Source organism: Mobula hypostoma, chromosome 13, assembly GCF_963921235.1.
Source record: "Mobula hypostoma chromosome 13, sMobHyp1.1, whole genome shotgun sequence".
Lineage (NCBI taxonomy): Eukaryota > Metazoa > Chordata > Chondrichthyes > Myliobatiformes > Myliobatidae > Mobula > Mobula hypostoma.
Genome location: NC_086109.1, coordinates 86,369,184 through 86,384,875, shown reverse-complemented (window position 1 = coordinate 86,384,875; position 15,692 = coordinate 86,369,184). Strand labels below are relative to the sequence as shown.

General features: G+C 47.0%; 1 protein-coding gene across 2 annotated transcripts in view; it reads right to left on the bottom strand.

The window, feature by feature from the left end:
• Positions 1–15,692, bottom strand: part of LOC134355752 (repulsive guidance molecule A-like) — a 68,135-nt gene that overhangs the window by 8,350 nt on the left and 44,093 nt on the right. For both annotated transcript variants that reach the window (XM_063066109.1, XM_063066107.1), the window contains exon 4: positions 8,002–8,510. In XM_063066109.1, the coding sequence (XP_062922179.1) occupies positions 8,002–8,510 (509 nt within the window). The remainder of the gene's footprint in view (positions 1–8,001; positions 8,511–15,692) is intronic.

Genomic DNA, 15,692 nt, shown 5'->3' with positions numbered 1-15,692 from the left:
CCAGGCCGAGCAAGAGTGCAAGTCACTGATCCCCCTCACTCTTGACGTCAACTGAGTGAGCGAGAGAGAGAGAGAGAGATATTGCATTCATCTTCCCATTCCATAGGGATAATTATTGTTCAATAGGGAACTGGCAATTGGGATAGATAGAGTAGGGGTTCCCAAACATTTTTTAATGCCATGAACCCATACCAGTAACTGAGGGGCTGGAGCCACTGGATTGGGATAAATAGATTAGCTTTACTTTTCACATGCACATCAAAGCATACAGTGAAATACATCATGTTTGCCAGCGGCCAGTGCTGCCTGAGATGTGCTGGGGCAGACCACAAGCCCACGAACTTACTAACCCTAACCCGCACTAGGAGGAAACCTACGTGTTCACAGGGAGAACATAAAAATGCTCCTTACAGACGGCGATGGGAGTTGAATCCCAAATGCTGCTCACTGGTGCTGTGAAGACGCTAAGCTACCCTGCCACCCATACTGTGCTGTGGATTACTCATAATGGATCTTTCTCAGCTGTTATGGACAAGATTGTAAATATTTTTAAAAAGTGCTAAACGTTCATTAACTATTTTTTTCTTTCCGGATTAGAACTGCCAGAAACACATTAGACTGGAAAATATCCTGGTCCAATGGTTAATTAGTTAACTTGAATTAGTGCAACACACATAAAATGCTGAAGGAACTCAGCAGGCCAGGCAGCATCTATGGAATAGAGTAAACAGTTGACATTTCCTGAAACGTCAACTATTTACTCTTTTCTATAGTTACTGTCAGGCCTGCAGAGTTCCTCCAACATTTTGTACGATTTGCTTGGATTTCCACCAACTGCAGATTTTCTCTTGTATTTTTACTCTTTTCCATAGTTGCTGCCTGGCCTGCTGAGTTCCTCCAGTATTTTCTGTGTGTTGCTTGGCATCTGCTGACTTTCTCTTGTTTGTAACTTGAATTAGTGCCTGGTTCTGACAGCAGGTGGCAGCATTGTCCTATCGTCCTCTGTGGAGGGAGCCTGAGTGGGCAGCATTAGACAAGTTCCACAAAGCAATGATAAAATGACAGGAATCTCAATCTGGCAGTGGGGAAGAACAGGGACTTGGGCAGAATGCAGCAAGAACAAACAGCTTGCAAGTCAGTAACCGGGAATATAAAACACAGATCACCAAAGCACAAATTTTTTTTTAAATCCCTCTCCCCCACTTTCTCTATGTGCCACTCTGACCTTTGACCTTTTCTCATCTGCCTGTCACTTCCCCTTGGGTCCCCTCCTTCTTCCCTTTCTCCTATGGTCCACTCTCCTCTCCCATCAGATTCCTTTTCTCCAGCCCTTTACCTTTCCCACCCACTTGCCTTATCACTTATCACCTTCCGGCTAGGTTCCTTCCCCTCTCCCCACCTTTTTATTTTGGTGCCATTCCCCCCCCCCCACCCCGCTTCTCAGTCCTGAAGGGTCTTGGCCCAAAACATCGACTATTCATTCATTTCCATTGCTGCTGCCTGACCTGCTGAGTTCCTCCCACATTTTGTGTGTGATGCTTTGGATTCACAGCACCTGCAGACTTCCTCGTGTTTATAAATAAAGAGGTGATGCGGAGTGAAGGAGCTGATACTTGGATCCAACCAGTGGAAGGGAGGACATTACAGGTCCGAAGAGTTGCCAAAGTTGGGGAAATCAAGAAAGAGAGGGCAGAGGTTGAAGGCAGGTGTTCCCATGGACCAATACCATTAAGCAATGGTCTGTGGAACTCAGGTTGGGAACCCCTGTTTTATGGTGAGACGGGAAAGATTTACCAGGAAACCGAGAGGCAAGTTTTTCAGATTGAGATTTATTTATCACACGTAAAACAATAAGTACTGTGGAATGTGTCGTTTGTGTTAACAACGAATACAATCTTAGAGCAGCTTTTACCACGCAGAGCTGGCAGAGGAAGTGGTAGAGATAAGTGTAATTACAGCATTTAAAATATATTTGGGCAGGTATAAGAATAGGAAAGGTTGAGATAGATAGGGATCAAGTGTGGGCAAATGGAATGAGCTTAAATGGGCACCTTTGTTGGCTTGGACATGTTAGCCTGTAGATAGGCACCTTAGTTGGCATGGACACATTGGACTGAAGATAGGCACATTGGTTGGCACTGACGTGTTGGGCTGTAGATGGGCACATTGGCTGGCACTGACGTGTTGGGCTGTAGATGGGCACATTGGCTGGCACTGACGTGTTGGGCTGTAGATAGGCACATTGGCTGGCATTGACGTGTTGGGCTGTAGATAGGCACACTGGCTGGCATTGACGTGTTGGTCTGTAGATAGGCACCTTGGTTGGCATGGACACATTGGACTGAAGATGGGCACATTGGTTGGCATGGATGTGTTGGGCTGAAGGGCCTGTTTCTATGCTGTATAACTATAACTATGAGCCAACTCAGGGAAAGTTGGCAGTTCACAGGAAAGGAGTGAGGTAAGAAAGCTAGAGCTCTGTCTGAGGAAAGACCAAGGGAGAGACAGAATTACAATTCCATCAATTTCTTGGGTGCACCTTTTCAGCTTTATTGTTATTTGGAGATACAGCACAGTAACAGTGAGGCTGCACCACCCAAATCACCCCTGTGACGAACTAACCTAATAAAACGTACGGCTTTGGAATGAGGGAGGAAATGCAGCACTTGGAGAAATCCCCACGTGTGCACGGGGAGGACATGCAAACTCCTTACAGACAGCTGCAGGAATCGAACCCGGGTCACTGACGCCGTAATCGCATTACGCTAACTGCTGCATTAGTGTGCGTTCCCCCCCCCGCCCCCGCCCCCCCAAATCACCTGAACCTGACAAGAAACACATCAGCCCCCGTAGTGAAAGCTTCAACAACCAACAGCCTCCGCCGAGAGGCTTCCAGATTCACACTGCGTCTTTGAGAAGTGTTTATTCGGAGATCAGCCCTCTATGGACCGGACTCTAATCCATCCACCACTTGGTCATCCCTTCACGGGAACGACGCAGAGGCTTTGGAGAGGATGTAGAAGAGGTTGACAGGACTCTGCCTGGATTAGAGTATGAGCCGGAAGAAGTTGGAGACACTTGGGTTGTTTTCTTCAGTGGGAGACCTGATAGAAGTTTATAAAGTTCTGAGAGCCACAGATAAGGGAGACAGTCAGAAGCATTTCCCCAGGGTAGTATATAAAAGCCTTGTACAAGTCATGGGCCAGGCTGCACCTGGAGTAACATGTACAGCGTTCGTCACGGGAACGGCACGTCTAACTGGGAAAGAGTGCAGAGAAGATTTACAAGGATGTTGCCAGGACTCGAGGGAGAGGCTGCAGACTAAGATAGGCCTTTATTCCTTGGAACGTGGAAGAGTGAGCGATGACTTTGTAGAAGTGTTTAAAGAAGATGCGAGGTGTTGATAAGGCGATGGCAAGTCTTTTCCCAAGTGTAGGGGCAATCCAAAACCGGTGGGGGGGAAGAGATGGGGAATTTAAGAGGAACCTGAGGGGCCACTTCTCCCACACAGATGTGGTGAATGTATGGAATGGGATGTGGTTGAATCTGGCACAGACACAAAAGTATCATTTAAGAAGCACTTGGAATAGATAAATCAGAATTAGGTTTAATATCACTGGCATATATTGTGAAATTTGTTAACTATGCAACAGGACTACAATGCATTACATAATAGGGAGGAAAACTGCGAATTCCATTAAGTGTATTTGGCCTGAAATGGGTTGCCAGGGATAGTGAGGAAGCAGATATGACTGTGTCATTTCGATAGGTACATGAAAGGGAGGGTTATGGATCATGTACTGGAAGAACAGAATTAGTTTAATCCAGCATTGCGTCTGGCACACACATGACAGGCTGAAGGGCCTGTTCCTGGGCTGTACTAACTCTCTTTCAACCCCATCAGGTTACTTGGCCATTTGAAACCAGCCCACAGAGCACCTCAAATCCGTAAGAGCTAGAGATGGATGTCTGGGTCAGAAAAACTGCTCTTTTAATTGACTCCTCTCACTTTCTGGTGCCCAAGCATCGGTGGAGTGTCTCTCCCCATCGGCTTACTCTTCATGGCTGGCTTCAAGGAACGAGCTAGCTCCCCACACAGACAAATCTGGCCATTTGCACACCACTCTTAATGAACCCACCGCTCCCCATCCCTGTCCCTCATCACAGTCCCAGAATGCCACTGTTATAATCCCACAGCCCTCTGTAAAATTGTTCATTCGTTACGTGCCCTGTCGTATGACGAGGGCGATCATGGTCTTTCCGTGACTATGAGTGTTCTCGGCAAATCTTTTGACAGAAGTGGTTTGCCATTGCCTTCTTCTGGGCACAGTCTTTACTAGACGGGGGCCCCCAGCCATTATCAATACTCTTCAGTGGTTGACTGCCTGGCGTCAGTGGTCGCATAACCAGGATTTGTGACATGCACCAGCTGCTCGTACAACCTGCTCCCATGGCTTCACGTTACCCTGATCAGGGGGACTAAGCAAGTGTTACACCTTGCCCAAGGGTGACCTACAGGCTAGCGGAGAAAAGGAGCGCCATAGACTGCCTTTGGTAGAGACATATCTGAACTCTGCCACTCCTGTAAACTATAAGAGCCACTTAAGACTTCCCTATCGCTCGCAGGTCAGCGTCACTGTGGGATTTACCATCGGGCCTGCTAAGAGAGGAGGGGAGAGAAGATGCAGGTTGGAAGAAAGTAAATTCCAACTGGAAATACATTCCATCTGGTATTGTTGTTTCTAACTGGGATTCCAGTATCTAAAATTCATTCAGTCATGGGGCAGACAAGATAGGCAGAAAATAACTATCGTGTTGTGCTGAATTTCAGCAGTTAGATGCTTATATAGAAACACACTGCGAGGGAAGAGGAGGGGGAAGGAAAGGGAACTCTTATCTGCAAGATCACATTAACAGGTTGTCTACTTCTGGATGAGGTAGCGCCTTTCTCCGGGCTGTCAGCTCGCGAACGGATCTTATCCTTCACCGAACATGAAAACACAGGCAGGTTCACTCAGCGTGTCCTCTCCCCTAATCACACTTGGCAGAGAGTCAAAAATCCAGCCATTGAGTGAGTACGTGGCACAGTGCTCAAACCTAACTCGCCTTAATAGCGGGCAGGCCACGCCGGGACTCTGCAGATGGAAACGCGGCCGGGGCCGGGTGTGGGACGTGACGGCAGACAGGCGGGCTGATGCGAAAACTGAGTACGGGCCTTCAGCCCATGATGTTGTGCACTTAAGAAGAATTTAGACTTAGATTTAGAGATACGGCATGGTAACAGTCCCTTTTGGTCCGCAAGCCTCCGCCGCCCAGTTACACCCATGTGACCTACATCTTTGGAATGTGGGAGGAAGCCAGGCACGTGGAGGAAACCCATGCAGCCACGGGGAGAATGTACAAAAAGCTCACAGGAACCCAACCCAGTTTCCACTGGCACTGTAATAGTGTTGTGGTAACTGCTACGCTACCAGGCCGCCCGAGAGTTTGCCAAGTTTCACAAAGAGGTTCATTTCTGTAGCACCTTCAGCAACCTCTGGGTGTCCCACAGCACAATGAAATTATTTCTGATCTAGAAAAACCGTTACAGAAAATGTGGAATCAACCAACCAGGGCTCCCTTCATTCAAATACTAGAGGACAGGCACTGAAAGTGAGAAGGGGAATGTCTGGAGGAGATGTGCGGGGTAAGTTTTGTTTAAAACACACACCCAGAGTGGAGGGTGCACGGAACAGGCTGCCACTGGTAGTGGTAGAAGCAGATTCAACAGTGGCCTTTGTTAGATACACACATGAACACGCAGGGAAAAGACTAAAGGTGAATTTTATTTGTCACATGTACATCAAAACACGCAGTGAAACATGTCGTGTTGCGCCTACGACCAACATAGTCCAGGATTGAGCTGGGGGCAGCCCGCATGTGTTGGCATGTTCCTGGCACCAACTCAGCATGTCCAAAACTCACTGTATGTCTTTGTAATGTGGGAGGATACCAGCACAGTCGCTGGGAGAATGTTCAACTTCCTTACAGACCGCGGTGGGAACTGAGCTCCAATTGGTGATTGCGGGTAGTGTAAAGTGATTGCGCTAACCATTACGCTACAGTGGCGTCCCTGGTACCCAACAGTTTGCTCTGTTGGCAGACCTTCCAACACCTTTCCAGTGCACTCGAAGAGCTTGAGGTTCATCCACCAGCCTTGTGTCACAGTCGTACTCGGAGAGGCTGCCTTCAGACTGAGGTCTCAGCCAGGTGGTGTGAAGGAGCGAGTCACCAAGAGCTTTCTCCTACTAAAAAGGTTCACTGCCCAGAGTATGGGGGGCTTTGGGGGTTCTAATGCTTTTACTGTCACTCATTCTTTGGGGTATCCTGTTTTCATGGACGTCTGAGAAGAGCAAGAGTTTCAGGTTGTACACTGTATACATTCTCTGCTATTAAATGGAACTACTGAACCACAGATTGACTCTGGACTAAGTTGGAGAGAGGGTGAGGTTTAGTAAGTTGTGAGCATGCTATGTTGGTACCAGAAGCGTAGCGACACACTGCAGGCTGCCCCCAGCACAAACCTCACTGGTTTGATTTGACACAAAATGACCATTTCGCTGTATACTTTGATGTATGTGCGACAAATACAGCTAGTCTTTATAACCACTGAGGTTGTCCAAGTGTAAAGCCATTACATATCTGTACTGGGGGGGTATCTCTTGTGTCTTTCCACTGGCCTGGTCTCTTTTGCTTACCCACACCATAGCAGGAGTATCAAAACTCAGGCCACAGTCAAGGCAAGGGTTTCCAATCTTTTTTATGCCATGGACCGTTAAACAAAGGGTTTGTGGATCCCAGTTTGGGAACTCCTGGGTGAGAGGAAGGAGTATTAAAGGGATCTGGGGGAAATTGTCACAGAGAGAGCAATTGATATAAAACCATAAGACATGGGAGCAGAATTAGGCATTAGGTAATTGTGTTCCTATTCAATCTATTATCCCTCTTAATCCCATTCTCCTGCCTTCTCCCCGTAGCCTTTGATACCCTTACTAATCAAGAACCAATCAACCTCCACTCCAAATATTCCCAATGACTTGGCCCCCACAACTGGCTGTCTGAAACACATTGCCTTACGAGACAGTGGATCATTACGTTTAAGAGGCATTTAACGGGCAATGTGTGCAATGTGATCAGTGTCGATGTGCAAAGGGGTCAGGATGGACCCGATGGAACCACTTCGATGCTGCGTGTATGCATTTTATAACAAAACGTTCCTCAGTGTCCATGACGTATTTCGGGTCAACCTCACGGGTTGTAAAGCCTCCTTTTCGCTCATACCCGAACCGTAATAAATAAAAGTAGGAACGGGCCATTCAGCCCCTCAAATCAGCTCCATCAATATGATGGCTGATCCTGTGTCCCCGACTTTGTGTCCCCACCCAACCCACATTTGTGCCCAGAAACGGGTGAGTCTCAGCTGACCACATTCAGCCCTCTGGGGATCTGTATGAACAGTGTACAAGAGAAGACCTCCACTGTATCTTGGTACAAGGGACGGTAATAAACCAACACTGGAAATAAGTAACCTTTAGTGCAAAGAAATTTCTCGTTTCAATCCCTCATCACAGATTTATGGAGCTACACATCACAGAAAACAGGCCATTCGGCCCAACTCATCCATGCTGACGAAGGTTCCCAACCCAAGCAAATCCCCATTTGCCTGTTTGGCCCATATCCCTCTAAACCTTTCGTCTCCATGTACAGTACTGTGCAAAAGTCTGAGGCACATATACATAGCTAGGCCTAGGGTGGTCCATATATGGAAGTGGTTGAAGCAGGTACATTAACAACTTAAAAAAAAAAGACACTTGGACAGGTACATGGATAGAACGCATTTTGATGGATATGAGCCAAATGTGGGGGAATTGGACTAGTTGGAAGGGACACTGTGGTCAGTCTGGACCAGATGGGCTGAAGGGCCTGTTTCTGTGCTGTGACTCTGTGACTACTAGCTCTTACCTTGCTGGTTGCCGTGGCGCTGGAGGTCCGGACGACCGCCACGTTGGTGACCTGAACGAACAGGTAGCTGTTGTCGATGAGGGGCCAGGCCCCCCGCACCTTGCAGGTCTGGAAGTCGTCAGAGAAGGTGCGGAGGTGCGGGTCGCCAAAGAGGCCGCAGTGCGTGTAGTTGGCCTTCCTCCCATGCTGAGACAGGCTCTTCTCGTAGCTGCAGGTCTCGGGGGCGTCCGAGTGCACCATGAAGTCCTGCGCGGTGGGCTGGGCGCGGCCGGGCGCCCGGGTTGGCCCCGCCCGGGAGCAGTTGTGCTGGCTCATGAGGTCCTCAATGCCGTGGACGGCGGAGTGATATGCCAGGTCCCCGCGGCAGGCGCGAGCCGTCTTCCGGGTGCACTGAGAGTAGGCCCGCAGCGCGACACAGAACTCTACCGACTCTTCCCCACCCAGGTGTAGTCCGGACGTGGCCGACAGGTACTCAGAATTACACTTCAGGATCTTGCACTGGCAGCTAACTGTGGAGAAAAACAGAGATCCACATCTTAGGTTACATAAATAAGACGCTGGAAGAACTCAGCAGGTCAGGCAGCATCCATGGAAGGAAATAACAGTCGACATTCTAACCGAGACCCAGATTCAGGACTGGATCTTAAATCACAAGGCCACTCAAGTCTGCTCCACCAATAAATCCTGGTGGATTTATACTTTTATACTTCATTGTCGCCAAACAATTGATACTAGAGCGTACAATCATCATAGCGATATTTGATTCTGCTCTTCGTGCTCCCTGAAGTACAAATCAATAGAAAATATTAAAAATTTTAATTATAAATCATAAATAGAAAATAGAAAAGGGAAAGTAAGCTAGTGCAAAAAAAAAATGAGAGGCAGGTCCGGATATTTGGAAGGTATGGCCCAGATCCGGGTCAGGATTTTGTTTTTTAACCTCATTCTATCACCCTCAAATGCCTTACCAATCAAGGACCTATCAAGCTACAATGTGCCCAATGACTTGGCCTCCACAGCCCTCTGTGGCAATTCCACGGATTTATTTCTTTCTGAGTGCAGAAATTGCTCCTCAACTCCGTTTTAAAGGATGTGGTTGCCCTCAGATCCTAGAATCTTCTACTAATAGAAACACCCTCACAACAATCGTACTCCCTTTGTTCGCCCAATCTGTCCCATCCAAACCAACTGCTGCTAGATGCATTTGTTAGTTTATTAGTTGAGGCACTGAGTTGGAGTAGGAACTTTATGTTGTAACCTTCCAGAACTTTATAGTGCCAGCAGCCATCGATTGGGCTTCGATTCCAGTTTCTGTCTGTGAGGAGGTTGTACATTCTCCTCAACAAGAGCACGAAGTGTTAGGAAAAGATTACCTGTCACTGATGAATGGGTGAAATAAAGCTTGAGTTATCACACAAGTAGAGAACTGCCCAATTAATGGGCTTTGGCTGCATGCATCTCCAATGTTCCTGTTGCACGCTGTATCCATGGCAGGAAATGCAAGGATTAAGAGCTTTAGTTATATAGAGGGTCCAACCCAAGGCTGGCAAACCCTATCGTCAACATATGTGAGTACGTGATATTCTGAAAGTGTTGATGGAGGTGATTATGGGGAGTGTGGAGACACTTTGTCTTCAAACTCCACTTTGAAGTCAAAAATCCATTTTCTGACTTAATTCCCCCACAATTTAGAACCCTAACTCTTTGAACAAAAAGATACTGAACCAAAGTGCCAACACTTTCCCCCTCTGCACAGTGACTTTTTAACTGGATAAATACTTTCTATTTATTTTATTTAGATCAGGGATTCCCAATCTGGGGACCACGGACCCCTCAGTTAATAGTACGGGTCCATGCCATAAAAAAAAAGATTGCAAGACCCCGATTTAGAGACAGCGCAAAGCAGGCCCTTCTGGCCCAACGAGACGCATGGCCCAGCAACTCACCCATTTTTTTATATATAGGCATCCGTTAGTCTCATAAGACCATGGATTTGCACCTTGGAAGTCTCCAGGGCGCAGGCCTGGTCAAGCTTGTGTGGAAGACCGGCAGTTGCCCATGCTATGCTGCAAGTCTCCCCTCCCCACGCCACCGATGTTGGCCAAGGGAAGGGCATTAGGACTCATACAGCTTGGCACCGGTGTCATCGCAGAGCAATGTGTGGTTAAGTGCCTTGCTCAAGGACACAACATGCTGCCTCAGCTGAGGCTCAAACTAGCAACCTTCAGATCACTAGACCGACGCCTTAACCATTTGGCCATGCTCACATATTTAACCCTGGTCTTATCACAGGACAATTTACATCGAACAATTAACCTTCTAACTGACATGTCTTGGAACCGTGGGAGGAAACCGGAAAGCCCAGAGGAAGCCCATGTACTTATGAGAAGGATGTACAAACTTCTTATAGACCTGTTCTTATAGTCGGCGCTAGAATTGAACTCCAACCTCCGATGCCACAAGTTGTAACAGCATCACGCTAACTGCTACACTATTGGGGCTAGCAGTCAAGTCTCAGAACAGGAACTCAAGGATGAAAGTTAGAAGTTGTTCCCTGATGAAGGAGCAGTTCAGAACTGTTGTGAGTAAGCATCATCAGGAAATAAATTAAATTGAAACCACAACCACCTATAAAATCAAAATCCCGCAGATGCCAGAAATCTGAAATAAATACGAAAGTGTTGGAAATACCAGGAAAATTGTGGTGAAGGGTCTTTGATCCAAATTAGTTTGTCTCTCCACAGATGTCACAAGATCTGAATGTTTACAGCGTTTATGGTTTTTATATGGCCCAAGATGCTACTTGACCTTTTGAACGTTTCCAGCAATTTTGATTTCATATTTCTGTTATTTTATCTCCTGTGGATTCTCCCACGTGGATGGAAAATAGCACTGGAAATATTTCAAAACTAAAAGGGCAGCAGGAGAACTAATCCAGAATTGAAGCCAACACCTAAAAATCAGATTATATACAAGTGCATTCTTCGGCAAGTTCTGTAGTCTGCAGAATGCCCTACCCTTTTCTCTCTATAAAATCCTTTGATACTTTCAGAATTAAAAACCACATTGCCTCCGTGGTACGACCTAGTTAAAGAGCGGCATTGTAGTCTAGTGATTAGCACAATCACATTAGACTGCCAGCGATCACTGATGCCCACTGCTGTCTGTCAGGAGTTTGTATGTCCTCCCTGTGACCGCGTGGGTTTACTCCCCCACATTCCAAAGTCGTACCAGTTAGAGTTAGTTAATTATGCTATCTTGGCACTGGAAGCATGGTGACTCTGTAAGCTGCCCCAACCCAATCCTCAGACTGTGTTGGTCATTGACACGTGTACTTCAACGTTTTGATGTGCATATGACAAATAAAGCGAATCTCCCTCGCTTTTAAGAGGAGGCCATTCAGCCCATCGTGAGTCTGTTGGTTGAAAAGGTAAATTCAGCATTGTCTCATCTTCCACCACCAGGTCCTACAGGTCACAGCTCTGAAAACATACCTGGGCACGTACTTCAAACATGATGAGGAATTCAACCTCGCCTCTTTCCATCACTACAAATCCTTAACACTTACTGTGTGTAAAGTACTTTCTCTTCCAATCCCTCTGCAAGAACTTTAAATCTATGCCCCTTAGCTTTTGACCCCACTGCTAAAGAAAATAGGACCTTCCTGGTTACATTATCAGGATCCCTATGGTCTCAGCTTAGCTTCCCATCTAACCCTAGCCAATCCGATCTTTCCTCAGAGCCTCCATGTTTCTATCATTGCTGATCTAGTGCCCCGAGTTTGATCCTACAGTCTATTTGGAGCATCCCTTTAACTTCATGGGTTTCTGAGAGGGTGTTGACATGTCCTCTTGCATCCTGAAGACTTGTCTGTTGGGCACTTAATGATTGCAAATTGCCCTAAGTGTAGGTTATGAATAAACTCAGGCATTTTCTACTGAGATTGGGAAAGAGCCAGAGGTCAGGGGTTAAGTGAAAGGTGAAATGTTAAAGGGCCTGTTCCTGTGCTGTAGTTCTCTATGACCCTACATAGCAGAAGAACTAAAGAGGAAAATGCCAGGTATGGAGTTAGATAGAGTTCTTAAAGATAGCGGAGTGAAGGGATATGGGGAGAAGGCAGGAAAAGGGTACTGATTGTGGATGATCAGCCATGATCACAGTGAATGGTGGTGCTGGCTCAAAGGGCTGAATGGCCTACTCCTGCACCTATTGTCTATTGTATGTGCCCCAGAATGAAACTGGGGGGGGGGGGGGGAGAATGTAATTGATGGGGGTTGCTCTGCCAGGAGCTAGCAGGGGACATAGTGGGCTGAATGTCTTTCTGTGTCACAAAGGGTGAGTAAGTACATCTCCGCATTTTCTCTAGTGCAATCACGTCTTTTTCCTAGAATGTGGTAACCTACCATGGCGAGTTAAAGCTACAGTGCAGAATCAGGGCTTGTTATCACTGTCATACAGGGCTGTGCATGTAGATATAGCTAGAGCACCTAAGGCTTTGGCACAGTACTGTAGTAATTTTATGTATTACACTGTACCGCTGCCGCAAAAAAAAACTAATTTCATGACACATGTAAGCGATAAGCCCAATTCTGAATGGGTCTCTGTTGTGTTTGAGAGTGGGGAAGGGAGCAGGGAGAGAGGAATCATGGTTGGGAAAAGGGGAAGGGAGAGGGGAGGGAGTGGGGATCACCAGACAGACATTCTATAATGATCAATAAACCAATTGTTTGGAATCAACTGACCTGGTGCCTCAGGCCTGGGTGTGTCTGCACCCACACCTCCCCACAGCCCTGGAACTTCTTCACTGTCACCTGTCCCACATCCCTCCTCCCTTGCCATTTCCAACACCCTTGGCTCCTGCTGCAGTTACAGACTCACTCTCCGCTCCTCATTGATGAGTACAGTTCTGTGTAAAAATCTTACCCACCCTAGCTATATATATGAGCCTATGACTTTTGCACAGTACTGAAAACCATGACATTTGCTGTTTTGTAGTAGCAGTACAGCGCAATATATATGTGAGAGGAACACGGTGGTGCGACGCAGCGTGCAGTGGTCACTCCGGTGATGAATATCTGTTATCTGTCAAGTAGGGAGCCGTGCACAATCCTGATTTGATGGAGACAGATGTGAGAGCACGGAGGAACATCTGGTGAAACTTCTGAAATGCCTGTTTCGCTGCCGCTGCTACTGTGCGATCCAGAATCTCCGGAGGGGAAGGCCCTGAATCCTCGGCTTTGCCTATTGCTCAGCGGCCGAGGCCGGGGTCAAAGCGCTCGGCAGAGATGGTGTTCAGTGCTCGGTGTCGGAGGGCTGATCGGAGGTTCGAAGCTTTTGGACAGACTCAGAGTCGGCTGTGGTCGGGTGCTTCCAGGGTGCTGCATCGGCAAGTTTGCAGCGCTGGAGGTTCATGGTAGGGAGAGTTTCTCCCTTTTACTGTCTGCGTGAGATGATGGGGCTATCGGAACTTTGAGACTTTTTTTCACCGTGCCCATGGTCTGCTCTTATCAAATCACAGTATTGTTTTGCACTGTTGTAACTATATGTTATAATTATGTGGTTTTTGTCAGTTTTAGTCTTGGTCTGTCCTGTATTTCTGTGATGTCATTCTGGAGGAACGTTTTATCATTTCTTAATACATGCATTTCTAAATGACAATAAACGAGGACTGAGTGTCCTCATGATCTAAATACTATAAATTAAGAAATGTATCTATGAAAAATAAGTAGTGCAAAAAGAGAGCAAAAATAGTGATCCAATCGCAAACAAATCCTGCTGGAGGGCCTCAGCCTGAAACGTGGACTGTACTCTTTGCACAGATGCTGCCTGGCCTGCTAAGTTCCTCCAGCATTTTGTATGCATTGCAAAAATAGTGAGGTAGTGTGCGTGAGTTCATGAACCGTTGAGAAATCTGATGGCGGAGGGGAAGAAGCTGTTCCAAAAATAACGGGTCTGGGTCTTCAGGCTTCTGTTATCTCCTGTACATGAAGAGAGCATGTCCTGAATAGTGAGGTCCTGGATGACTGATGCCGCCTTCTTGAGGTATCGTCTTTTGAAGATGTCCTTACGCTGGGGAGGTTCGTGCTCACGATGGAGCTGGCTGAGTTTAAAACAGCATACAGTCCTAAAGGTGGTGTGGGAATACGGATTGATCCAGGAAGCACGGACTGAATGCATGGAAAATTATTCAGCATGGGCATTCATGAGGAACCCAAAAATACACCTGAAAAAATAAAACTGTCAACCTCCACATATATACCTGTTAGTGGTATACAAGACCTTGAGGGGCCTACATAAGGTGAAAGGACATACGCTCTCCCCCATAGAGGACATACCAAATACAAAAGAACATATGTTTAAGATCAGAGGCGAGAGATTTAAAAGGTGAATCAGGAACAGCTCTTTCATGCAAAGAGTGGGGTGTATTTGCAATAAGCTGCCAGAAATAGAGGTGAGCTCATTTAGCAACATTTAAAAGCCATCTAGATATGGAAAGGCAAAGGAAGATGGTACCAGTGAACGTTATCAAACGTGACATTCTCAAGACGGTTTACGAAGCTACTCCTTTCATTTCTTTTGAGTCTTCCATTTATTTCAGATGTGGTTCTGCAACCGTTGGAGCCACATTCTACATTCTGCCGGTGTGTTTTCCGGCCGATTGAGCGACCTGGCGATTTGCTGTCTCCGAGAACGTTCCATGAGGCCCTGAGCGAGGTGTGTAGCTTGGAGGCCGGGAAGCTTGGAGACGGGGAGCGTGACCACAATCGACACTATTTCTCATCCATCTCGCCGACTGAAGCGTCGAGGAGGACTGATATCGTCCAGGCGGGTGATGAGAGTGAATGAGTGTTCAGCGCTGCCTGCCAGCCTCTCGCTTGCTGCTGCCAGGGGAATCATGTGATAGTCTCTCTCTCTGTCTCTCCTTCTCGCTCACTGCTCCTGCAGGAAGGTCCCTGCGTTTGAATGATCCTCCTCTCCCTCAATGCCGTCGGAGCAAGGTTTAATCAATGCTGTTTGGGGATTGTGGACTGAAATACGTTACGACGTGTCTATTTTTTCTTGATTGCTCCCTTTTTTAGTTGTTAGTTTGGGCGATTTTGAATCAGGGTGGCCTGCAGATAATAAACACTAAGCCAAACTGAAATATGCCTTTTGACTTTGTGTTTTATATTCTGCGTTTTTCGTTTGCTTTTTGGTGCTGTTTGCACGATTTTTTTGGGGGGCTGCTTGCATGATTTGTTTCCCCCCTCCCCGCATGTTGGGGGGGGGGAGGTTGATATTTCATTTCTCTGAACAGGTTCCATGGTTCCTCTCGTCTCGTGGCTGCCTGCAGGAAGATGAATCTCAGGGTTGTATGCTGCATAGATACTTTGATAATAAATGTACTTTGAATCCTTGAGGCAAGTCTATGGATAGGTGATGTTTCGAGAGCTAAGGACTAAATCCAGGCAGATGGGACCAGCTCTCTGGGCAATATAATCAGCAAGCTTCGTGACTCTATGACTTTGTGGGGTTACTTGGAGATCTAGCAATCTCTTCCAAAGAGTAAGAAGGGCCAAACAGCCTCCTCCCATTCTGTAACGTCTCCACTACTCTTTCCCAGCCTAACAGCCGCCACGAGTCAATTCCTCAATCAGAAAGCAGCATTTCGATCACATGGATACCTGGCACTGATTAGGGGACCACGATCT